General features: G+C 41.7%; 3 protein-coding genes across 5 annotated transcripts in view; 1 reads left to right on the top strand and 2 right to left on the bottom strand.

Moving 5' to 3' along the window:
• The window catches only part of LOC129170479 (MAM domain-containing protein 2-like), a 43161-nt gene extending 39360 nt beyond the window's left edge, over positions 1–3801 (top strand). For all 3 annotated transcript variants that reach the window (XM_054758128.1, XM_054758130.1, XM_054758129.1), the window contains 8 exons: positions 442–588; positions 1763–1882; positions 1965–2104; positions 2186–2282; positions 2441–2596; positions 2662–2915; positions 3087–3171; positions 3520–3801. In XM_054758128.1, coding sequence (XP_054614103.1) covers positions 442–588; positions 1763–1882; positions 1965–2104; positions 2186–2282; positions 2441–2596; positions 2662–2915; positions 3087–3171; positions 3520–3566 — 1046 coding nt within the window. In that variant the 3' untranslated portion in view covers positions 3567–3801. The remainder of the gene's footprint in view (positions 1–441; positions 589–1762; positions 1883–1964; positions 2105–2185; positions 2283–2440; positions 2597–2661; positions 2916–3086; positions 3172–3519) is intronic.
• Positions 3802–3887: 86 nt separating this feature from the next.
• slc30a5 (solute carrier family 30 member 5) lies at positions 3888–13581 on the bottom strand. Its single transcript, XM_054758127.1, has 16 exons — positions 13102–13581; positions 12836–12958; positions 12597–12663; positions 12418–12503; positions 12207–12294; positions 10867–10954; positions 10716–10792; positions 10447–10617; positions 10003–10291; positions 7969–8177; positions 7646–7803; positions 7434–7563; positions 5909–6179; positions 5617–5843; positions 4593–4721; positions 3888–4151 (listed from the first exon to the last, which is right to left on the bottom strand). The coding sequence occupies exons 1-16, from the start codon at positions 13170–13172 to the stop codon at positions 3981–3983; spliced, it is 2355 nt and encodes a 784-aa protein (XP_054614102.1). The 5' UTR covers positions 13173–13581; the 3' UTR covers positions 3888–3980.
• Positions 13582–13959: 378 nt separating this feature from the next.
• Positions 13960–22414, bottom strand: LOC129170007 (annexin A1-like). The gene is made up of 12 exons (XM_054757117.1): positions 22344–22414; positions 22173–22266; positions 21868–21973; positions 20588–20682; positions 19639–19752; positions 19324–19414; positions 18727–18863; positions 17994–18087; positions 17711–17806; positions 15543–15601; positions 15351–15473; positions 13960–15251 (listed from the first exon to the last, which is right to left on the bottom strand). The coding sequence occupies exons 2-12, from the start codon at positions 22239–22241 to the stop codon at positions 15195–15197; spliced, it is 1041 nt and encodes a 346-aa protein (XP_054613092.1). The 5' UTR covers positions 22242–22266; positions 22344–22414; the 3' UTR covers positions 13960–15194.
• Positions 22415–24020: the final 1606 nt, after the last annotated feature.

Here is a 24020-nt window from a genome sequence, read left to right as displayed (position 1 = left end):
GAAATATTCTACTTTGAGGCTGTTGCTCTGCTAAGGGTACAGGAAGACTTCACGCACTGAGAGGTTGCTGAAAGAGGTGGAGTGTTGGATGAGAACCTTGTGGAACACTGAAGATGTGTCATAGGTAGCTCTTCCAGCATGACAATAACCCAAAACACACTGCTGGGGCAACAAAGAAATGGTTCAAAAGGAAACATGAAGACCCTGGAGTGGCCTAACCAATCTTCGGACTTTAAATCTCATAGAAAATTTGTGGAAGGAGCTGACAGTTTGAGTTGCTAAGCAACCATCTTCAAATCTTCAGGATTAGAGCAAAATGCCTGCTGTGACGTGAGCAACCCTGGTTCACCAATGACAGGAATCCATCATTCTTGCTGACCTTGTGTCTTCAGAGCCACATTATCAACCCTGATCTGACATACTGGATCCTTTTTTCCACAGAGCCCACCTTTGATCCCTCCATTGCCAACTGTGACTTTGAGTCAGGCTTCTGCCAGTACACCCAGGACCAAAAGATCGGATCATTGTGGAGGAGGGTGTGCGTGAAGCCTAACATATTTAGGAACGGGGACCACACATCAGGAGCAGGTTGTATTTTAAGTTGACTTTCATTCTGATACCAAAAAAGGCTGAAAAATGTCACTGACTGAATGTTACTTCTCAGCTTATCATAGCTTGGCTCTTTTCGTGTGATCAATCTCCCGTCTGAGCAGAACTACATCGACACTGCTGAAAAAACACAAAAGGAATACAGTCGTCTCTCGTTTATGGCGGTTAATTGGTTCCAAACCCGACCGAGATAAGTGATTTTCCACAACGTAGGAATATTTTCATAGTTTGGTTTTTACCATTATTAGACGCCTTCGTCACCTTTACCCTCCTATTATTCTTTGTTTACATGGCACTGAGCAACTCTTATGCGCACGTTACAAGATCACTGCAGGGACACAAGAGACGGCCGATGCTTTAAGCACAGCAAGCTAAATAGTTAGCCTCCAACTTATTTGTTCTAAACTTAAGAAAGGGTTTCAAACAGAGTGTGTGTGTGTGGGGGGCACGAAGTAAGAAGCCAAAAAGGTACCACTTCCACACGGAATGGGAGGAGAACTTTTTTTTTTTTCCCACTATGTCATGTCAGACATGCCATGGCTGACTCCATGCAGTGTTAAGGTAATGTAATCTAAGGTAATGTCTCATCAATGTAACATTACTAACATTACAGCCTAGTGGCTGCAATACTACACATGACTTGTCTTTCACTATTTCTGGACTAGTAATGGGCCATCATTTATTCATTCATTCATTCATTTTGGAAAAACCGTGATAGAGTGAGGGAGCAATGTTCGAACCGCAAAGTGGCGAGGGACGACTGTAGCGTGGATCCCCGCATTTTTGTGATTCAGCAAGCAGGGCCCAACAAATTTGCAGATTTTTGGTCAAAAAACAATCCAAAAACATGCATGTTAGGTTTATTGGCGACTCTAAATTGTCCATAGGTATGAATGTGAGTGTGAATGGTTGTTTGTCTATATGTGCCCTGCCATTGGCTGGCGACCAGTCCAGAGTGTACCCCGCCTCTCGCCCGAAGTCAGCTGGGATAGGCTCCAGCATACCTCCGTGACCCTAATGAAGATAAGCGGCATAGAAAATGGATGGATGGATGGATCTGGGCAAATATGTATAATAGATCAAGAAATGCATTTTCCTTAGTTTCTTAATAAATGCATGAATAGTCACTCTATTGTTTTTTATTTACTTTCAGGTACTTTCTTGTTGGCTCACTCCCAGCTGGGCACGCAGTCCAGCTACATGAGTCGCTTAGTGAGTCCCACACTGGCTGCCAACATGAAGTACTGTCTGAGATTTTACTTCATTCTCAGGGGTGAGAGGCAACCATTTCACATTTCGGCGTCTCAATATGTATGCATGTATGCAAGTGACTCACCAGCCAAGAACAACTGCAGGTTTCAACCACACGGACCAGGCCCTGGCAGTGTACCTGCAGCTGGGCAGCAGCCAGGAGAAGATCTGGACTCAGGGGGAGAAGTCCAGAGGGATATGGATAGCAACAGATGTGACCTTCCACACATCACAACCTGCCAAGGTCAGGAGAGGACATTGGGATGGAGTCACAAGCTCATGTGCAAGCAATGGTTTGTTTTAACGAGTTACCTTTACCGTTCAGGTGGTTTTTATCAGCTCCTGCAAGAGTCTGTGGGACTGTGGATCTGTGGCACTGGATGACATCAGCATGAGTCTGGGAGACTGCGAGCTGACAGCAGGTAAAACATCTTTCAAGGATTCACCAGCCTGGAAATATTTACGCTTCATTAGTGAGTCAGACTTGTTTCTGCAGCGATACTCAACAACACCAACCAAGCAAGATTCTGATTCCATTTTCTTTGTGATGTTGAAGAGTTAATGAGTTTTTCTACTGCAGGGATGTCCTCATCCCTCCCAGGGTGGTGTGACTTTGAAGCGGGTTTGTGTGGTTACACGCAGGACAAGCAGAGTGATGCTGCCGACTGGGAGTGGAGGAGAGGACCGACTCCGACCTCATTCACTGGACCCAGAGGAGACCATACGACTGGACTTGGTGAGGCAAAAACACGTTAGGAAAGGCAGATATGATTAACAAACCCGTCGTTACTTGATTGACAGGATACTACCTGTACATGGAAGCATCTCCAATGCTTCCCAGCCAGACGGTCCGCCTGCTGTCCCGCCCTCTCAGGGGTTCGAGAGAGCCTCAGTGTCTGTGCTTCTACTACCACATGTACGGCTCGGGCATGGGTCAGCTCAGCGTTCACCTGGAAAAAGACGGAGAAGATGTTTTGTTGTGGCAACGAAGAGGCGAGCTGAGCGTCGCCTGGCTGAGGGCTGCGGTGGAGTACCAGAGCGACGGCCAACATCAGGCAAGACGGCAAAAATAACTCACCCATTTTTTTGGCTAGAGACAGAGTCCTGTTTGGCATGTTTCCTTTGAGGCTTTAATGGAGATTTGCCCGTTTCCATTTGCTCATATTGAGGCTGAAACTGGAGAAAATAAACTAAAATGACTGCTTGCTGTTGTTGCACTGTGCCAGATTGTGTTCGAGGCAACCAGAGGTTCATCAGTCAGGAGTGACATTGCCATTGATGACATCGTCTTGGAAAGCGGACCATGTCCAGGTAAACTTCTGAATAAAATGGCAGAATTCACCAACTCACTTGTCAGCCCCTGGTGGTGTAATGGTACAGCCGCTGCCTTTTTTCCTTTTATTGTTAATTTGTTATTATGCACTAAAAATTAATTATTGAACAATTTGTTTCCCATGCGGGTTCCACTTTATATGCCTTTTTTGGTAGTGCAACAATGTGGGTTTGCTTCACTTGGTTTAGGTCTAGGTTCTGCAACGGCAATGCCGTACCAGTTGAAATGTGTATTTACTAAACATGGTGTACGGTGCTTGTGGAGCTCAACAGCGTTCAGGAAGTCACATCTGCTGCAGCGTCCTGATGTCTTTGTTTCCATTGCAGCAACAGAGACGAAAGCCCCCGTGGGAACATTCAACGAGATCGAGTAGAGGAAAACAGCAGCATCAAGCAGCATGCATGAACTGTTCTTTTTTTTTTTTTTTGGACATTTCAGAGGACTCTAAAGGCTTTTGGACGGCCCATTCAAGCACGTGGTCACAGTTTTGTGGAATCGTTTTCATAGCGCACCATTTTACTTTTCTCTGTGCAGTAACAAAAACAAAACTGCTATGTTTATCCTCACATTTATATGCATTAGATTAATGCTCAATTAAAGCTACGGTTGTGATTGCGGTGTGTTTTCACTGTTTTTTAGGTTATTGATAGTAATCAAAGAAAAGTGAAAGTCTGCGTCAGATAAAAACAAATATATACAGATTTATTCAAATCACATACATACACTGTACAATCCATGTAAAAACCATTGCAATTAATAAGATCTGATTTGGTCCCACAAATGGAGGCTACATGACACACGTCCCATCTTTCAGGTATTTCATAGACTCCATCTGCTGCGTCATAGCTAGAATATCCTGAAATCCGGTGCTGAGCCCAGACATGTGCTGGAAGTAAGCTTCCTTCTCCAACTGCACCGAGAGATTATTCACTCCGGCATCTTTCAAAATAGCCGTCACCTGCAAGAGAAAACACAGTCAAGCCGATCGTGTCAGTCTATCATGGAGTTTGTCACCATAAGTCAGGGTGGAAACATGCAGTAGTTGGACCGGTAAATTGAGAGCTTTGCCTTCTGGTTCAGCTCTCTCTTCGCCTCAACGGTTCAGCAGTAAATCCTTTACTGCAGAGGCTGTGCGCTGCTTCAGGACTCCCACAAGCCAGCTCATCTCAGTAGGACTACTTCAGCTGGAGGGCCCCTTTATCTCTGGTGTACACCATCGTGTTCGAGGGTTTCCACTATGACTGGCACTAACCACTGTTTTAAACGCTCACCAAGCATAAAATACAGTAGAACCTTTAAGGTAATAAATAATTTAACCACTGAGAAGTGCTTCCCATACATTCACTAATTTGTAGCGGACCGCCACAGAAAGATTCTGGCACTTGCAGTTGGTATTAACCTGCTGTATGATGCGTTGCTCCACCACATCTGACATGACCTGGAGGTGGATGGTCCCTGCGATCACGCTGGCTGAATGTCTCCAGAAATGAGGATCTCTGTATGACAAAATCCCTTCAATCTTTTCAATCTGGAAAGACAACGCATTGAATCAGTTGGAAGAGTCTTTATCCACAACCAGGCCTGTCACGATAACACATTTTGCTGGACGATAATTGTCCTGCAAATTAAACAACATTATTGTCAACATTATTTTGAGACCATTTTTTCATTAAAGTAATGATAAGACATGGCATAATAACGCAGGTACACCATTTTGAAAGCAATACACAAATTAATGAAGCTATATAGGGGTGATGCCTGCTGTTGTGTGGCGTCACGCGGGACTGCTTCAAAGCGGAAGGGGTGGTGACAATACATACCCAGCGGGAGTATGGTCAATTCCTGCCAATGCGCACCATTTTCGGTCACGAATTGCGTGCCAAGTGCATAATTTATGTGTAATCAGAATGCAAACAGTACACAAACTAGTCTTCACGCTTTTCGGGCGTGCCATAAATACATAAATAAATGACACGCATTGCCACGGCAATGCAGAGGCAAAATGTAAATGTCGCTTTACTCCCCACTTGCACCACTGTGTGTGTGTGTGTGTGTGTGTGTGTGTGTGTGTGTGTGTGTGTGTGTGTGTGCGCGCACTCGCCAGTGCTCCCGCATAGACTGAATGACAGGAGGGTTCACTCACTCCGTTCATTCCGCTATAGAACCAATGTGCCCACGTGTTGAAACAAATGTACAGAGTGAACCCTCTTGTCATCCAGCCTGCTTGGTAGATCAAACACGCATGCACATGCCAATATATCAAGGCAGGCAAAATGATCGAGTTTGTTTTTATTTAACGTGTAGTTAATCGATTTACTGATTATCGTAACAGGACTATCCACAACATTTGTAGAACACGGGCTACATCCAAAGGTTACAGCGTCTTTGGCTTTGCAGTTATTTTGCCCTATCATTGTCTTCACCTTCTCCAGAGCATTGTTCAGGTCCTTCTCGTGCTCGGGTGGAGTTCTCAACAGAAGAACCTCACAAGCATCCTTCAGCAAAGGGATGACGCTGAGGAAGATGAGCGTGGCAATGAAGAGGGAGCAAATAGGATCGGCAATCAACCAGCCAAACTGGCGTATGAGGACGGTGGAGATGATGACGCCGACACTTCCCAACGTGTCAGCCAGGACATGAAGGAAGACACCTGAGAAGAACACCGGAGCATTACATTTGGCTTCTACTTCCTGGAAGCTTTTATTTTCACCGCACCTCTCATGTTGGCATTCATGCCCCCTGAGCTGTGGGAATGCCCATGCCCGCCATGTCCATGTCCGTGTCCATGACCGCCATGCCCGTGTCCTCCATGAGTGTGGCTGTGGCCTCCATGGCTGTGGCCTCCATGGCTGTGGTCGCCATGGGAGTGTCCATGGTGTGAATGGCCGTGGTCGTGCGTGGAGCAACTTTTTCCACCGTGGGAGTGAGCGTGGCTGAAAGCGCAGATTCCCACAAGGTTGACCAATAAACCGCCGACAGACACCGGCTGTAGGAGACACGATGCAGAGGTCAGACTAAGTCAATCGCTGTTAGACTTATTTATACTGTATAAATGTAAACATCACATGACTGTACTAACCAAGTCTTCAAAGCCTGGGGAATGACAACAATGACGCTATTAACACACAGCTTTCAAAAAAAGATTCTAGTTAGTATGATGATAATAAAACTAGTCTAATAACCACGATACTAATAGGACATGTGATCCCTATGTGAGATGCACGACATGGAGAGACCACTGGTATGTAACAACTACTGACTTATTTCGATTGGTTTTGTCTGATGATCCCTCCATCATAAATAGCAGTAAATGCAATTTATAGTCCAGTGTGATGTGTGTTTTTTTTTCCTTTTCATGACGCATTTTTGACTGATGCGACATACTCTGGAGCAATTTATAATCCAGAAAATACGGTACAAGCATTGAACAACGTTTTGTTATTCCTCTTTGATTTAATTAAGGTTATCAGCTTCACCTGACAAGCTCCTGTAAATAGTTGGGGAGTGAAGTGAACCCAAGACAATGTACTCGAGTGAAGTTCATAAAGCGTCCTGTGCCATCTTCTCAGCCTCCAAGTTCAGGCGAGCTTAAGTATAAAAGAACTTGGCAATTACAATGGGACGTCCCTCAGATTGGCTGACTCACACCAACATAAGCGGTTGTCGACATAAGCGAAACTAGCCATTGCTCTCACATTTTCTTGTGATTTGAACCAGACATAAGAAAAATGGGCGATTAATAAAGGATTTTTCAACCTGCGGCAAATCCTTTTTCTCTATTTGTGTATATTTTTAGTATGATCCTGTTTTCATATCATATTTTGATACTCTTATCGAGGTGCTGCGATCATTTCTTTGTATGATTACAATGTACAGCTTTTGCACAAAAAGACAAGGCTCAACGCATGCTAATAAGTGAAGAATAGGACGACCATAAAAGACCAAGCTATGAGTTTCTAAGATGGACCCTTCAATAGCATCGTTTCCCTGGACTGCAGATCAATACCGAGGTGACAATTTCTTTCTAACTGCCTGGTATGGTTTATGTCCTCGTAGTGGACAACATCCCTGAGCGGTCACATAAAACAGTAGCTGCTTTTACTGGCAAATAAATGATTGTGTGTAGATTACTGTCTGCACATTTTGAAGGAAATAACGAATCGATGCTACAGTGGAACATCACGGTGGATGGGTGTAAGGGAACACGCTTTTACAAGAAGATGGAAAGCATTTCACTCACAGTCAGCATGTCTGTGTTTATGTTAGGAGGGTCCACTAAACGGGTAACAGACTCCACAAAGACAAAGAAAGCGATGACCATCAGGAACAGGCCATTGATGAACCCAGAAAGGATTTCGACACGACCATACCTGAAAATACAACAACAAATCAACTATCGAACGCAAATGCGAGTCCCAAAATATGTCTCAATGAGGCAAAACCACATTTTACCCGTAGGAGAAGATCCTGGTCGCTTTCCAACGAGTCATTAGTGCGGCAAACAGGCCGAGGACTAAAGCTGAGCAGTCAAACAACATGTGGAAGCCATCCGAGATCAGTCCAAGACTGTTTGTCCAAACACCATAAAAGAGCTCCACAAAGGTGAAAGCCTGGAACACAAAGATCCTCACATAAACATATCTGACAGCAGTGTGTCAACTTCACTCAAGAACAACACATGGACTGGATAAACACACAGCAGGACTTGGCTTGTCATGGTTTATGTGCTATATGAATCCATACATTGCCATGAACGTTAGTTACACTGCACATACCAAGTTCAGACACAGGAAGTAGAAGATCTGCCGTGAGTCGTACTCCTCCAGGATCTGTTTTAGGGAATCTTTGATGAACCGTGGCAGGGACTGAGATGTGTGCTGCAAAGCGTCACCCATGAAGTTGTACAAGGGTGTCCCTTCAGGTGAGTAACCCACCAGGGTGCCCTTTTGACCTTTCTTTGAAGGGGATGAGAGAATACTGGATGCTGCGTGAGAAGAATAAAGACCACAACTCTTAAATAAGGCGCGCAAACTTCCAATGTAAATACAGTGTGGACCCGCAGAAGAAGCGGCGAGAATGGTCTCAAAATGTAACCATAAAATAAGGAGAATGTGGTCCAACAGTGGGTTTCATTGTGCATGGTGGAGCACCACACATTTGCGATTCAGCATTCATGACTCGACCAATTGACTGATTTTTGGTCAGAAAAGTATTTTTTCCCCCAAAAATTCACCCTGAGTCAGTAATAATTTATAAATATGTGATAATACAGGCACTGTTAAAAAAGTGCACAATGTTAATGTCTTTAAACCTGTCCTTAAACACACCATAGTCGTGTGGTGCGACACAAAAGTTTGTTTGAGATTGGACATATGATACTACATTAAGTCCCTTCATATCTTCAAATCCAGACTCAAAACTCACCTGTTTAAGGTTGCATACTCACTGTAATTACTTCTACACACAATTTGTTTGATTTTATCCTTTCTTGTTTTATTTGTATCTTGTAAAGTTTGTTGGTTTGGTGAAGTGACTTTCTAAACAGGCGCTTATATTATTATTACCCTTTTCACAGTGATATCAGTGGTCATTTACACAAAATGGGGGAAAAAAAAGACATACAGTATTGCATATTGCTGTTCTCATCAATGGTAAGACTTACTACTGCATTTGAACATTTGCTGCCTATTTAACTTTTTGCATTCACATCACAATAATACAATAATTGTAGGAGACGGGTTATAAGTTTATGTTTTAGGCTGCACGGTTGGAGAGGGGCGTGGTCACATGGGCATGGGTTGCTTACGTACTTGGGAGCCATAAATGGTGTGTACTTGCTTGTGCAAGGTAGGAGGAGAGAGGAAAGGCTAGGAAACCGGAATTTTAGTTGACCGTTTTAGTACACATCCTACGTTCGCATTGTCACGTGTCCTTACACTGCTGCAGCAACCAGTCTCACATGCAAAGTATCTGTTTGTTTTCCCGGTTTTGGTCTGATCATTATCAAAGCGTATAATAATAAACCTGCACCACACCAAACCTGTTCAGCGTCTCTGTACAAGCGCATCATCAAGACAAACGACCCATTCCGGCCCTCGCAGGCGCGAAACGGTACAGGGAGGCCGCAATACTACTATAGGAGATTTTAGATACGGTCCGATATAATCCGATACTCATTTATTTGCTGTTATCAATTCAAGAAGTAAACTTGCCTCCTAGCTAATTCTGCAGCCCAAAACCTTTTGACAAAGAAGATGGGGGGGGAAAAGATGAGGAGTATCGTGCAAAACCATGCAGCACCAGAAGTGCATTAACGGTAAGAAGTATTGTATTTAGTATTTGTTATTGTCAGTATAAGAACGGCATAAAAAAAGACATGTTCTAAAATTGTTGGTCTTGCATAAAAATGCACACGTTTAGTTGTATTCAGTGTTACAAAATATCATATGGCTCTCACGGAAATACATTTTAAAATACATGGCTTTCATGGCTCTCTTAGCCAAAAATGTTCCCGACCCCTGCGCTACAAGGTCCCATTTGAGGGCAAACAGGTAGCGCCAAATGTATTTTTTTTAAAAAGTCAAATCTATCTGTGGCAGTTCAAATTTTTTTGCCGCGACCCGCCTGTTAAAAAAAAATATCAAATATGAAAATGGCTCCCTATCATTTGATTTTTTTCAGTATATGGCCCTCGGTGCCTCATAGGAAAAGGTTCTGCCACAAATAAAGGAAGTAGGAATTAAGAACTTCATAGCCTACAAGCACAACTTTTTGTTTTTACCAAGCTTCAGAGCAACTCTACTACTTACACATGATGAAGAAGACAGCGCTGACAAGCACCCCTCCAGAGAGCACATGCTCCGTGCTGGTCTCCTGGGGCGGTTTGCTCATAGAGCGCAACTGGTCGGTCAGTGGGTGGGTCCAGAAGTTGGCGAGTAGTAGGGAGCTGGAGAAGAGTGCAATGGCGCCGTATCGGGCGCACCGCTGCACCTCCATCTTTGCACTGCAGATGGCCTCCACGTAAAACTCAAGGATCACCACAGAGCAGATGATCATGGCAAAAGGCAGGATGAGAGAAGACCATGACTCTACTTTACTCTGCAGAGAAAGAGTGAAACATTTGAAATGCTTTTCTAAATGAGGCTGCGCATCGGGTGTCAAGTTTAAAGTTCAATTCATGTCTGTAAAATTCCTCATGGCGTTAAAGTGCTTCAGTTTTCAACGAAAAAGGTCGACATGACTGTTGTACTTACTTCAGTAGTGGCAGACAACACTATGACCCAGGGCAGCAGCACCACAGCAGACACCAGGTGGTCAAGGGCATACAGGCGCTTGGATCCACCAAGTTCCACTGAGAGCTTCCTGGAGGCTGTGTGGAAGCCCACCTTCAGGCACAGGGAGACCACCAGCAGCACAACACCACCCTGATGAGAAGAAGCAGACAACAAGCTGATAAGAAAAAAAACAACAAAAAAAAAAGACTTGAAAATATGAGAGCAACACTTAGAATAAAATGACTTACTTTGTGATCTGCAACTCCTAAAAATGCAATGGTGGTGTAGAGGAAATGAGTTAGCGCGCTGTCGTGATGTCCCTCAGCTGCAAGGCGTGTCAAGGCTCACACACGTGGGAAACAGAAATGTGATAACAAAACATGGCGTAATTAAGGATACGATGCTCTGCCATTTTTGCCATGAGATCATCATTATCAAAGAGGAGAAGGCAGATCACTGCGATGATGAAGAGAGCAGCGCCTCTGGTCTGGAAGACAGATGTTCAGTTATCATTGTAGTAGTGAATGTTAGCAGAAATGGGGCACTGTGCATAAGCTCCATTCAGTACAGTCAAAACCACCCTGGGGTTCGCCTAGAGTCCAAAACGGACTAATAGATTTTAGCAGTCAGACTGATCTGCAACCATGTCCAAAAAATGAGAGGTAAGACCCAAATAGACAAGCACACCTGTAGTACAATGTATCGGTATTCATAATTTAAAAAAAATTGCGATTTTGGTCAATACAAACTTGTTGTTTGAACTGCACATGAGTTAGTCCTCTTAAATATAAATGAAAAGTTTGGAAAATTGCTGTCCAAACCACAACATTATATCAGTTCCGTTTAGCCTTTTCATTTATCACATTTTAAAAACAAACAAAACATGCACACCAGGTTACGCTGCAGACCTGATTTGTACGACGGAGTGTTATGGTCACACTGTAAAAAAAAATTAAAATATGAGATTTCGAGAATAAAGTGATACATTTACAAGAAAAAAAAAACAGTCCCAATGTAATGTGTTTAGGAGTGAGGGCCAACATGTAGCGCCAAATCGATTTGTGTCGGGTCAAAATATTTTCGGGGCGGGCTGCCACTAATAAATGAATGTATGGGAAACATTGGATAGCTTAGTGCAGTGGTTTGGCATCCAGCACAACATGGACTGACTTGCATTATTGACAGGAACCAAGGAAAAAGGCTGACGAATAGAACCTGCTAACGCAGTTGCAGTCCATTTTTTACTGTAACAATGCAGTAAAAATTTATTGTACATCGACCACTCCACTGACAGCAGCATGCCTTGCTCCACACATTCACACAACAAATGGTACAAATAAATGATCCCTCTCAAGTACACACCTGATCCTCTCTGCAGTTGAGTAAATGCAGGGCCCACTTTGAGATATTTTGAACACTAAAGATGCTAAAACCAATCCAATGTAGGTCAATACACGTGTATGCTAGGCTATCTGAACAAAACATACACATATTTGCTTCGCTTTATACGTGACAAAGCTCATTTGCTTAAAAGCTAAGAGTACATGTACAGTATGTCTCATTAATAATGAATTCATTTTATTATTTACAATATAATATATAAATAATTTAAAAAGAACAAGCTGTGGGCTGAAAATGGCCCCCAGGGTGCACTTTGGACACATCTGCGGTATGCAATATGTAAACTAAATGACACCCACACATACAGAATGCACATTCTGCATGTGAGGGCTATTTACCTTGGATGGTCCTCCTCCTGTGCTGGTAAAAAGGACACCGAGGAGAGCAATCACCACCACATCACTATGCTCAAAAAGTAATAATGTTCTGAAAAAGAAACAGGGCAGAGCTTAATGGCGCCCTCAAGGGTTTATGAAAAAGTGCACACACACAAACATTAAAAAGAAAAAACTGTCTCGGGTCATTTAAGTAGGATGACTTGACATTTACCTCAGAGGTCCACAGAGAGTCAACCCAAAAAAGCCCAGCAGGGATATGATGCAGCTGAAAACAGCATGCTTTAGTAACTTTATCCACTAGAAAGACAAACATTGAAAAGGAAATGGGCTAACCGTCATGGCAGGACATAAGTGTGAAAAAGGTAAGCAGAGTCTGACATCCCAACCTACCTGTCTTTTTGAGATGACTTTTCCAGAAGAAAAGGGTTTTTGAAAGAAAAGTAAAACAACAGCAGACCTAGGAATAACAGTACATCAAGGTCAACTCCTTCATGAACTCCTTGATTAAATGAACATCTAATAGCTAGTAAAGAAGTGAAGTGAAGAAGACATAACATTTCAAGTGGACTAGTATGATGAAGTGTCCTTTCAATAAAATAATCTTTAATAATAATCTGGACAAGACTCACCCTAGCTTTAATATGAAGATAAACTGGACAATGTGAACAACCTTAAGGATGTCATAGGATTCAAATATCCCCAGGGCCTTGAGGATCTTGGAGATAACCAGTAAAACGATGTACTTGGTTAAACTGCAGAGGAAAAGGACAACGAACATATAATATAAGCATGCCTGCATGTATAATCTAATGACATCAGGGCAAATCTAACAGCAGCAATTACTTCAAATCAGGTCAACAGAAGGAAATGATGTTAGTTAGCATTAATACTGTACCTAGAATTAGGAACCTCAACCATTCCCAGTTTCCTCCCAGAGAGGACGTTGCTACTGTATTTCTCCTCCATGTTCAGCCGGCTGGCTTTACCGTCCCCAAGTGCCCTTTATATCATTACTGCTTTCTACGAAATGAAATTAGAGACAGCCTCGTCTTGGTCTCTAATTAAAATAATATCATAATCGCGTTTTATAACTATCGTCGATACCACACAACCCTATATAAGGAATCATTCAAGGGATGTTAGCTACGAGCTAATTAGCTAGCTAACCATCTGGCATGGCAGGTTATATCTACCGTTTGACACCGTGACGCGTTCTTTTATATGTGTGTATATATGTGCTACGTCTATTTCGGATAAATAAATAGCAATCGGGGCGCAGCATATTAAAAACAAATAGAGAAGTCCATCGAAACTGAACACGAGACACCCGGAAAAACCTTTTGGATACTTGCTATAAACAGTCCACGTCACGTTCTTGTTCTTTGTTGCTTTAATAGCAGGTTGAAGCCAAGACTTCAAAGCTAAATACCGCCACCTACTGTCTCGGAGTTTTGAACTACAGCGTATGTCATACTTTTTGCATGCACCATCTTTTTAGTTGCCTCAAAATTGGCATTTTATCACCCCGGGGAAACATGTCATTTTAATACAAATGTACGATGTCCGACATATACACCAGTATTCACAAACACACACACACACATATATATATATATATATATATATATATATATATATATATATATATTTACATTACATTGCTGTACATTGCTGTGAAAAAGTGTTTGTCACCTTCCTGATTTCTTATTTTTTTATTTTTGTCACACTTAAAGGTTTCAGATCATCAAACAAATGTAAATATTAGTCAATGGTAACACAACTGAACACAAAATGCAGTTTTTAAATGAAACGTTTTATTATTAAGGGAGAAAAAAGAATCCAAACCTACATAGCCCTGTGTGAAAAAGTGATTGCCGCCTCCGTTAAAACATGACTTAACTGAGATTAAATGAGATGTGTAAGTCTGGAAAAGGTTGGGACTCCAGCGAACCACAGTGAGAGCCATTATTCACAAATAGTGAAAGCATGGAGCATTGGTGAACCTTCCCAGGAGTGGCGGGCCAACCAAAATTACTCCAAGAGCTCAGCGACAACTCATCCAAGAGGTCACAAAAGAACCCAAAACAACATCCAAAAAATTGTAGGCCTCTCTTGCCCCAGTTAAGGTCAGTGTTCATGACTCCACCATAAGAAAAACACTGGGCAAAAACGGCTTGCATGGTGGAGTTCCAAGACGAAAACCACTGCTGAAGAACAAGAACATTAAGGCTCGTCTCAATTTTGCCAGAAAACATCTTGATGATCCCCACAAGCTTTGGGAAAATACTCTGTGGTCTGACGAGACAAAAGTTGAACTTTTTGGAAGGTGTGTGTCCCATTACATCTGGCATAAAAGTAACGCCGCATTTCAGAAAAGAACATCATACCAACAGTAAAAAATGGTGGTGGTAGTGTGAGGGCCCGGGGCTGTTTTGCTACTTCAGGACCTGGAAGACTTGCTGTGATAAATGGAACCATGAATTCTGCTGTCTACCAAAAAATGTCCGGCCATCTGTTTGTGACCTCAAGCTGAAACCAATTTGGGTTCTGCAGCAAGACAAGATCCAAAACACACCAGCAAGTCCACCTTTGAATGACTGAAGAAAAACAAAATGAAGACTTTGGAGTGTCCTAGTCAAAGTCCTGACCTGAATCCTATTGAGATGCTGTGGCATGACCTTAAAAAGGCGCTTCATGCTGGAAAACCCTCCAATGTGGCTGAATTACAACAATTCTGCAAAGATGAGGGGGCCAAAATTCCTCCACAGCGCTGTAAGAGACTCATTGCAAGTTATCGCAAACACTTGATTGAACGTGTTGAAATGACATAGCCTCTGCTGTTGCTGCTCAATTACTCAACACCCACTTTATTAGATCATCAATTCAGTGGTACATATATATACTGTCTATGTATGTGTAAATATACTGGAGGAGGGAGTATATATTTGTGGTGGAAAAGCTGGCATCAAGTTCCAGTGATGTAGTTCCTCAGTGGGGGCCACACAGTCCAAGGAGGATGTTTTCAAAATGTTTCTTGGTGTCTTTCTGTGAAACACATGCAAATAGTACTTTAAAACCTGCAAGCATTGTACTAGTACCTGATTAAAGCTTGAAGTAGCCTTTAAAGATCACTTAAAACATTACCAATATGTCCTCCTGCAGTGTTGTGTCATACATGGCCCTGTATTCTTCCAAGATCTTCTTCAGGTCGATTTCTGAGCGGCTCACCAGCACCCTGATCAGCGTATCTTCACATGTGCCATGGCCCTGTTGGAACACAGCATTCATCATTGGCAACATAATCACAGAACCACAGACAAAATGGTTTATGCACACCTTCATAGCCCGATGAAGCTTCTCGGCGAAGAAGGCAGGTGTGCTCCAGGCGCATTTCACTTGAAAGAAAACAATCACAACACAAAGTAGTTTTAGATTGGATCCAGCTATAAAATCACAGACGACTATGAGGTCCAGTATCACTTTATGTCAATATCACGTTGCAATGCAAACATTTTGCAAAGTTGCATAAGCGATTTTATTGTGCACACATACAGTATATTGCTGTTTCGTGGTTGAATTATAGTCTATTATTAGTAAAAACATATTTGCATATTAAAGCACATTGTACGTATTCATGGACTAAATTAAGGGGACGTGACGTGTGTGACGTTAGCTAGTAGAGCAGGTTAGCAGTGTAGAGAGTGGCCGACAGCATCTCCTGTGTGAATGTTCACTGCATGGGTTCTCCGCTTGTTAATAAAGTGATTGAAGTGCATCGCGAGTCTCTTCCTAACCACTAACAGCGGCAGTAGAGTAGTATTCTACACTGGTCTGTAGGCGTCAGCGTTACTTTGATGAGCCAATAGCCACCAGGAAATACACTGTCAATGCTAATGTGTGATTCTATCTTATCTTATTATTGTCTTAGATGATTATTATATCTACTATATTGGGTAATACAAGTGTAAAGCTGACTATGGGGTTACTTCATGTCTGCAGGGCTCTAATAATGTTAAAAAACTTATTTTGATGGTCATAAAGAGTTTTCCATGCTCAACTACAAACCGTGACAAACGAGGAACGACTGTACTGGAAAACAATTGTTATTTTTAACGACATTACTCCCAACACTGTTGTAAGTGGAACCCACTTAAAGGGATAGTTCAGATTTTTTGACATGACATTGTATGACATCCCCATCAGCATGTGTAGTCCATCAACAGCGACTCACCACCCACTTGGTCTCCTAAGTCCAGTTCTGGTCGGAGTTTGGTGATAAAGAACATAATTCCAGGTAGTGGCTGGCGTTTCACAAATAAGGAGTTTGGCTTCTCAAAACAATATGTGTTCAAAAGAGTACCGTAATACATTTGCATCACAAAAATGCCTACTGAAAAAAATCAGACCTCACAAATCGCTCTGCATTATATTTGTCTTGTGACGAAGACACTCAAGAATGGAGAGGCGACTGCGCAGTGATACGGCAGGAGGCGAGAAATATAACACCGAGGGATTTGTGAAGTCCGATTTTTTCGAGTAGGCATTTTTATGATGCTGATGTATTACACTTTTGAACGCATATTGTTTTGTGAAGCCAAACTCCTTACTTGTGAAACCCCAGCGACAATCTGGATCTACGTTCTTCATCACCAAAATCCGACCAGAACTGGATTTAGAAAACCAAGTGGGGGGTGAGTCGCTGTTGATACACTACACTGCTGATGGGGATGTCATACAACTTCATGTCAAAAAATCCGAACTATCCCTTTAAATCCTGTTGATGCTGATACCCCGCCTATGTCCACCAACTAATCAAGTCCCGGTCCACCATGTTTTTCTTATTCCTAAAAATGGCCTGCTTAAGTCGGCATACCGTATTTTCCAGACTACAAGTTGTTTCTGGAGTGTACGTTGCATTAGACAAAAAGAGAAGAGGAAAAAAACATATATGTCCCTCTGGACTGTAAGTCGCATCTATTTTGAAATTCATTTCACAAAATTGAAAAGCAAGAACAGACATTTAATCCGGGCTGAACAGGTGTCTAGTATGTTAGCATAACACATGATCAGTTATTCAGCTATACAACAGCTAGCATACCTGGGACAGTGAATAGGATGAATAGGATAAATGAACAAACAAACAAGTTACCAGTGAACAAGTTCACCGAGCTCCCGATCTCAAGCCACATCGCTGAAGCCATTGAGCCTACATCGCCCTCTAGCAGCTGTCAACGGTAATGTTCACTTCTTGGTTCGTGTCAGTCAGTATGAATTCACATTTAAAAACATGCTAAGTTATATTTGATATATACAGTAAGTCACACTTGACAATAATGCCAAAACTATGAAAAAAAGTGCAACTTAAAGTCCGGAAAATAGACTAATTGGTCAACTTTTTATGTGGACCTAAAATTTGAGACCCAAAACGGTCGTTTCAATGAAAAATGACCCTTTATGTCGCCACTAAGCAGTGATAGTGAGGGAAAAGATAGCATCATGCTCACCAATATCAATGAGACAGTCTTCAATGTCTCCTCGCAGTTCCATGTTCAGAGCTTTAGGTAAGGTCATGTCACTAACACAGGCGTACCTCTGGAACGCTAGCAGGCAAAGGGGGCACAAACAATCACACATGAAATATTTGATTCTACTAACTAACGTCCCAAAAAACAACGCATTGCATTGCATCGCTCTCTGTTCCACCTGTTCCTCAAGATGGGTGTGGTGCCACATGCTTGTTCATTTCAGAATGAATGCTGCAGAGTCAAACAACAATCACTCACGTACTTTTGGAGAGCTGCGGTCCACTGCGTGTCGTCAGAATGTCGATGAAGGTAGACACATCCACTCCTTTTGTATTCTCACCAGCTTCGAAGAGAATCTGCATAAAAGTGATAACATTAAAAGGACATTTGGAAGATTCCTTTTGTGAAGGTGACTGAACACGTCAGACAGCATAAAGCAGGGGTTATGGAAAGTTATTTGCGGCCCGCAGTGGAATATTTATTGGCCGACACGGAATACTCAAGAAAAGAATCCTCACTGAAAAGGGAAAACAACATATTGGTGAATGTTTGAACAGAAGATACAGAAGAACCCGCTTAAGTCGGTCCTGTTTATGTCAACAACAAATCTACAGTATGTCGACCATCTCATCAAGTCCCAGTACACGGTGCTCTTTTTATTACTAAAATTTGAAACCCAAAGGGATAATTTCTATGAAAAGACTTTAACATTACTTCTAAAAGTAAACAGAAAAAAATACAAAAACACATAACAATATATTACTAGTAATAATTATTGAAATATATTTCAAAGCTTAGCGTATCTTGACCAAGCGTAGTTTTAGTGTGTTTAATACAAAATGAAATTAAGAAAAGTAAATAATAAAAAAGCGGCTCCCGCGCCCTTTCATTTTTTTTTTTTTTTGCATGAGGCTCCGCAAAAGACATCGACATCTCTGGTTATTTTCTTTAACAGAAATTAGGTGTTTAGAGGAGATGTTTTTCCAACACAATACCGTTGCATCCTTTTGGGCTTGATCCATGTCAACTTTTGTGTTTTCATCCTTGTGTGCTTTCAACATGGCCAGAAGAGCGGTGGTGAAATCACCACTGGTTTCATCCTTGATAACATCTGCCAGGTCTTTATTGTAGTCTGAGGGAAAATAGCACCAGAATGCAGAATGAAGCGTGACGGCAGTGGTTTGACTGTAGAACCACTATCTACTACTGTCTACTACCACCGCTACCTTTTTTGAGAAATATGTCATTTATTTCCTCATAATCTCCCCTTACAACGGTGTTTCTAACCTTTATTGAGCCAAGGCACATATTTTAGATGAAAAAAGCCTCACGGCACAACAATATGTGGCGTAAATTCCAGTGTATAAGCTGCAGGATTTTTTTAGTGCTTCTCTTTTCTATTAGAAAGCATGAAAGCTGTTGTTGGACGAGCCTGGCCCTTTAAGAAGAATTGCATTGTGGGAAGTCGAGTGTCTATCGCTTCCCTCACTCGTCTGTCTGCACCGCTAGCACATTTGCCTAGTGATGACGCAGCATCAGGAGCAACTGGGGGTGTTTTTACTTGTACACTGAAGTAGTCTGTAAACTCAAACCTGCTTTAAAGGCCTTCGTCAGCTCTCGAATCTGTTCATTTGTCCTCGTTGCCAGAACTTCCACTAGGACATCTTCATCTGTGCCTAGTCCCTGTTGTAAATGTAAGGAAATGTGACTTATTTGTAATTTAAGGGAAGCATTTATTCTTATAATCACACTATAACATCAATGGCGCTGTCATTCAGCAAAGAAACACTGAAGTTATAGTTTATATAATATCATTTTGTAAGAAAAAAATTGTACAAAATACATTTTCAATATAATTTTTCCTGGACATAAAAGGCAAGGGAGGCTGGTAAAATACTGATAATTACCTTTGTTGCATCTCTGAGCAAGTGGGCATCAAAGTGTGCTGGATTCATCAACAAGGCCAGTGAGATGTCCTCTAAATCTGACCTGAGAGCAGACTTCAGAGCTCGACTCAGTGACTGCAACACATGGAAGCGGTGATTTTATAGCAAGTCAAGATCACTCAGCATATTCTTTTACTCTTTCAGTAAGCAGCAAACTGGGGGTGAGCAGATCGATCCAAATATTGATCGTATTGATACTAAGTGTAGCATCAGTATAAGATCGATACTGAGGTCGATATTTTTCAGTTCTCTTCTGTGTTTATTTTCAAAAATATCTGTGTTTTGTTGTTGCGTTGTTTGTACTGTTCCACTGTTTATACAATAGTACGATTAATTGGTTCCAGATCGGGCCGTGATAAATGAATTTCCGTGAAGTATGATTCCTTATTCATAAATGGAATATTTTCATAGTTAGACCTGTTTACGACCCTCTAAATAAATGTTTTAACATTATTGGATCCCTTTTTATACACCTATAGTCACCTTTACGCTTGTATTACCCAATATAGTAGACACAATAAGAGAAAATAAGACATATAAGACATTAATGAGACTCGTGCTTGTGCGTGTTGCCGTAAATGTGTTTTGGTACTGGGGAGCTGAGTGGGAGGAGGACAGTAAGTGACGTCAGGGGTTAAGAGTTGAGTTTTAGCTTGGCATGGGTTACAATAGCAGTATTAGCCCGTGTTTGTATGAGTGATTTTTATTAGGGATTATTGTGCCCGTTGGGAGATAATTGAAAGGTAGTGTACTGGTCCACAAAGATGACGTTCACAGAGCTGGAACAAGTTTTATTTCCTGATCAGTGTTATGTATTTGACTGGTGGTCAGCCCCAGTCTTTCACGTGAAGTAAAAAAAAAAAACCCTGAACAGGATAAGCGGCGTAGAAACCAGAATTTTCAAACTCACCTGGCCGGTGGAAGCCTCATAGACAGCCTTTATCTTCTGTCTCTGCTCATTGTTCCTTTTGACCAGGACTGAAATGATCACATCCTCATCCACTCCTGCAAGACAAACATTTTTTTACTTAATCTGTGTCAGAAAGGTGAGATCTTTGAAGAAAATAGTGTGTGTATCCTTTCAGTGGATTCATACTGTATTAATGCAAACTCAACATCAAGGGAACCAATAATTGCTGGTCATGCTGCAACACATTCCACAAAGATGGCCGACATGCTATAAATACAAAAATATTTTAGTTTTGAAAACTTATTATAGATTGGAATAATGGTATTTTTTCCATTAGCTATATTTGTCGATATATGCTCATCACAGGGCACATATAGCTAACTTCTTGCCTGAAGTTAGTTGGGATAGGCTCCAGCATATCCCTGCTACCTTTATGAGGACAAGTGGCTTCCAAAATGAATGATAAATATCCCCAAAAAAACACAGAACATTTTAGTACAGTGGATTCCAACTCATTAGCAATTCAGAATTCACTGCCTGAATTTTCGGTCAAATAAATATTTGTATTTACTTTTTTCACTCTGAAAATAGGCTTGTAAGTCTGAAATGATTTATATGTACCTGATAAAACAGGTAAAATGTACAGCATACATGTACCACTGTTAGAAAGCTCACATGTGTATGTCTTTATGCTTCACTGATAATGGTTTTTATCAAGCTTTGAGATTTCGCACTTTGTTCGGCGGTCCTTGAATGCGCCATAGTTGTGTGCTGTGACTGGCTACTTTGTGACTCCGATTCCATCTATTCATCTTATATACATTTTATACTTGTGTTCAGGTAAGTGTGTGAGGTATATTTCGGGCTTAAACCTGGATTGTGTCACGAGTGAACAATGGCGATTGAAGAGAGAAGAGGGGGGTTGTGGGACTGAATGTAATCTAAAAATGACAACAATCACTTTTATTGCAAATCGGAAATTGGAGAACGTCAACGTCAAGCTAGCAGGAGGGTTTGGAGGAGGGGAATGAGCCGTGTGGCAAAAAACACAAATTTTGCTTATCAATTACTTTTGGTACTTTGCTCTAGTGGTCCTGGAACGTAACGCCTACAAAAAGCGGGGATCTACTATATAATAATAAAGACTTTGCTGGTCATTATAATATAGAATTTAAATAAACAGGAGTAACCATTAGTGCGTATGTTTACCAGTCATTTACGGAATAAAATGAGTATGCATGTTCCAAGCAGAAGTAAAGATAACCATAGATCGCACATACCTTTACTTTCTATGGCACTCTGGAGAACTGAAGCATCTTGGCTGGCATTGAAGTTTGGGTATGGTGCTACTGTACCATAAAACACGGGTGTCACTTTTCCCCTCAGCTAAAAGAAAGGCACAGATAGTTTACTTTTCCCAAATGCAAAACATCAGGTAAGGCTTCTTCTTATTGAACCATATGGTTGACAGACAGGAAAGAGTTTCCAGCTCATATAAATGCAGTGCAAGCAAAAAAATAAAATGAATTCTTTGCTTATTTGAAGCTCCCTTAGCCCAAGACAATCATAATATTACAATACACACTTTAATGGTGTCTTTCTCAGGGTCTCTGTCATGAATTATATTTTGGTAGAATTTTCTGAAGATAGACATCTTTTCTGGGCAGAGATGGTCAAACCTGGAAAACAAATAAAATGTCTGAATAAACAAAGAGAATTCCTTCATTTTTTTACTTTAAAGCTCAGACGATCTTACCTGCGCTGCTGAAGACTGTCTTCACACGCTACTGCACAGACAGAAGATATCAGGAAGTTTTACAGTCTCCACCCATCAGATGATTGTGCAGAAAAAAATCTTGCAGGTTTTCGTGGCACCTGCAGGGGTTCAACCCCAAAAGGACACACCCGACAATCGCCTCCGACTGGTCTGGCGACTTCTGTTCAGACTCGTCTTGTAAATAAATGCTTCACCCTTTAATCAAACAATAATGTACACTCGTCTTGTAAATAAATGCTTCACCCTTTAATCAAACAATAATGTACACAGACCTACAGTGAACGCTGACATCTCAGATACATTTTCATAACTTACTGGAGATGCAAGGCCAACTAAACGCTTGTCTGACTCGTCATCACGACAATGTGCTGTTGTTTCATGTGGTTCAACCAGATTGCCAACATTTTTCTCCCTTGTCTTGTCCAGAGTCGGTAAAGCTTAAGCGGGAACACACTGAGAGGAAATGCCAGTTATATCAATAAAATTGAGCAAACCACTCCCCAATCGTTATCAAGTCAAATATAATGACACTCATGTTGTTGACAAACTCTTCCTCAATCATCCTGGCAACCTTAGGTCTACTTGAGGCAAACTCGAAAAGTGTTGCACATGGTATTATGTAGAAGTTGCTTAATTTACAGAATTACAAAACCTCTATTACAAAGTGAACATAAATGTAAGAGACATTGATAAGACAGAAGTGATGACAACATACAGTTGCGCTCAAAATTATTCAACCCTCATTTTAAAGTATGTTTATTTGCAAAGTTTCTCAAAGTGCAGTAGTTTAAATTGGTTTAAATCCTATTTTCCTTACAGTTTGTACCTATTGGCATTAAAGAATTGGTATGTGTACAAGTTAGCCGTGGCGGCCCACAGCGATCTGTGCTTGGACCAGTACTGTTCAGTCATTACATGCTTTTGTTCGGCAGTACTGTATTATTAGAAAGCACACAGTTAACTTCCACTGTTACGGAGAGTACACACAACTTTATTCATCAATGGACCTAATCATCAGCTATACAAACTCCAGACGTGTCTTAAAGACTTCAAGAACTGGATGACTGGTAATGTCTTACTACTAAACTCAGGTAAAAATGTAATTATACTCCATTGCTGCTCAATGCTTTTGCGAATATTAATGTCGCAGATAAGAGTTGTGCCCATTGTTCTCTCTTCCCATCCTCGGTCACTCAAGCCCTCTACCCTGTTTTCACTCTCTACCCTCTGTCCCTCTACTCTAGGACTGAGGGATCGCTCAATCCTGTACAGACACATGTCCCTATTCTCTGTCTCTCTATCGCAACTTAAATGGTGTCTCCCCTTGTTGTTCAATCCCTCTATGCTGTTTTCTCTCTCTATCTACCCTCTGCCCCTCTACTCTAGTACTGAGGGAGAGCTCAGCCCTATACAGACACTTCTCCCTATTCTTTCCCCGGTCGTTAAACCCCTCTATTCTGTTCTCTCTCTCTAGCTACCCTCTGTCCCTCTATTCTAGTACCGGGGGTTCTATACAAACTCTTCTCCCTATTCTCTGTCCCTCTATGACAACCCAACCGGTCCCTCCCCCGGTCGTTCAACCCCTCTATCCTGTTTTTTCTCTCTAGCTACCCTCTGTCCCTCTACTGTAGTACTGAGGGAGAGATCAGTCTTATA

Source organism: Dunckerocampus dactyliophorus, chromosome 17 (assembly GCF_027744805.1).
Source record: "Dunckerocampus dactyliophorus isolate RoL2022-P2 chromosome 17, RoL_Ddac_1.1, whole genome shotgun sequence".
NCBI lineage: Eukaryota > Metazoa > Chordata > Actinopteri > Syngnathiformes > Syngnathidae > Dunckerocampus > Dunckerocampus dactyliophorus.
The sequence above is the reverse complement of the archived record's forward strand: the minus strand, read 5'-3'. Positions and strand labels throughout refer to the sequence as shown.

Bases quoted from the DNA above. Each gene is read 5' to 3' on its own strand.
- slc30a5 (XM_054758127.1), bottom strand. From the start codon at position 13,172: ATGGAGGAGAAATACAGTAGCAACGTCCTCTCTGGGAGGAAACTGGGA. The intron at 12,504-12,596 runs GTAGGTTGGGAT...TTGTCTTTCTAG, and splicing joins AAGTCATCTCAAAAAGACAG to TGGATAAAGTTACTAAAGCA. The intron at 6,180-7,433 runs GTGAGTGAAATG...TGTCTCCTACAG, and splicing joins TAAACACAGACATGCTGACT to CCGGTGTCTGTCGGCGGTTT.
- LOC129170007 (XM_054757117.1), bottom strand. From the start codon at position 22,241: ATGTCTATCTTCAGAAAATTCTACCAAAATATAATTCATGACAGAGAC. The intron at 19,753-20,587 runs GTGAGTTTGAAA...CATGTGTTGCAG, and splicing joins ATGAGGCTTCCACCGGCCAG to TCACTGAGTCGAGCTCTGAA. The intron at 19,415-19,638 runs GTAATTATCAGT...CATTTACAACAG, and splicing joins TGCTCAGAGATGCAACAAAG to GGACTAGGCACAGATGAAGA.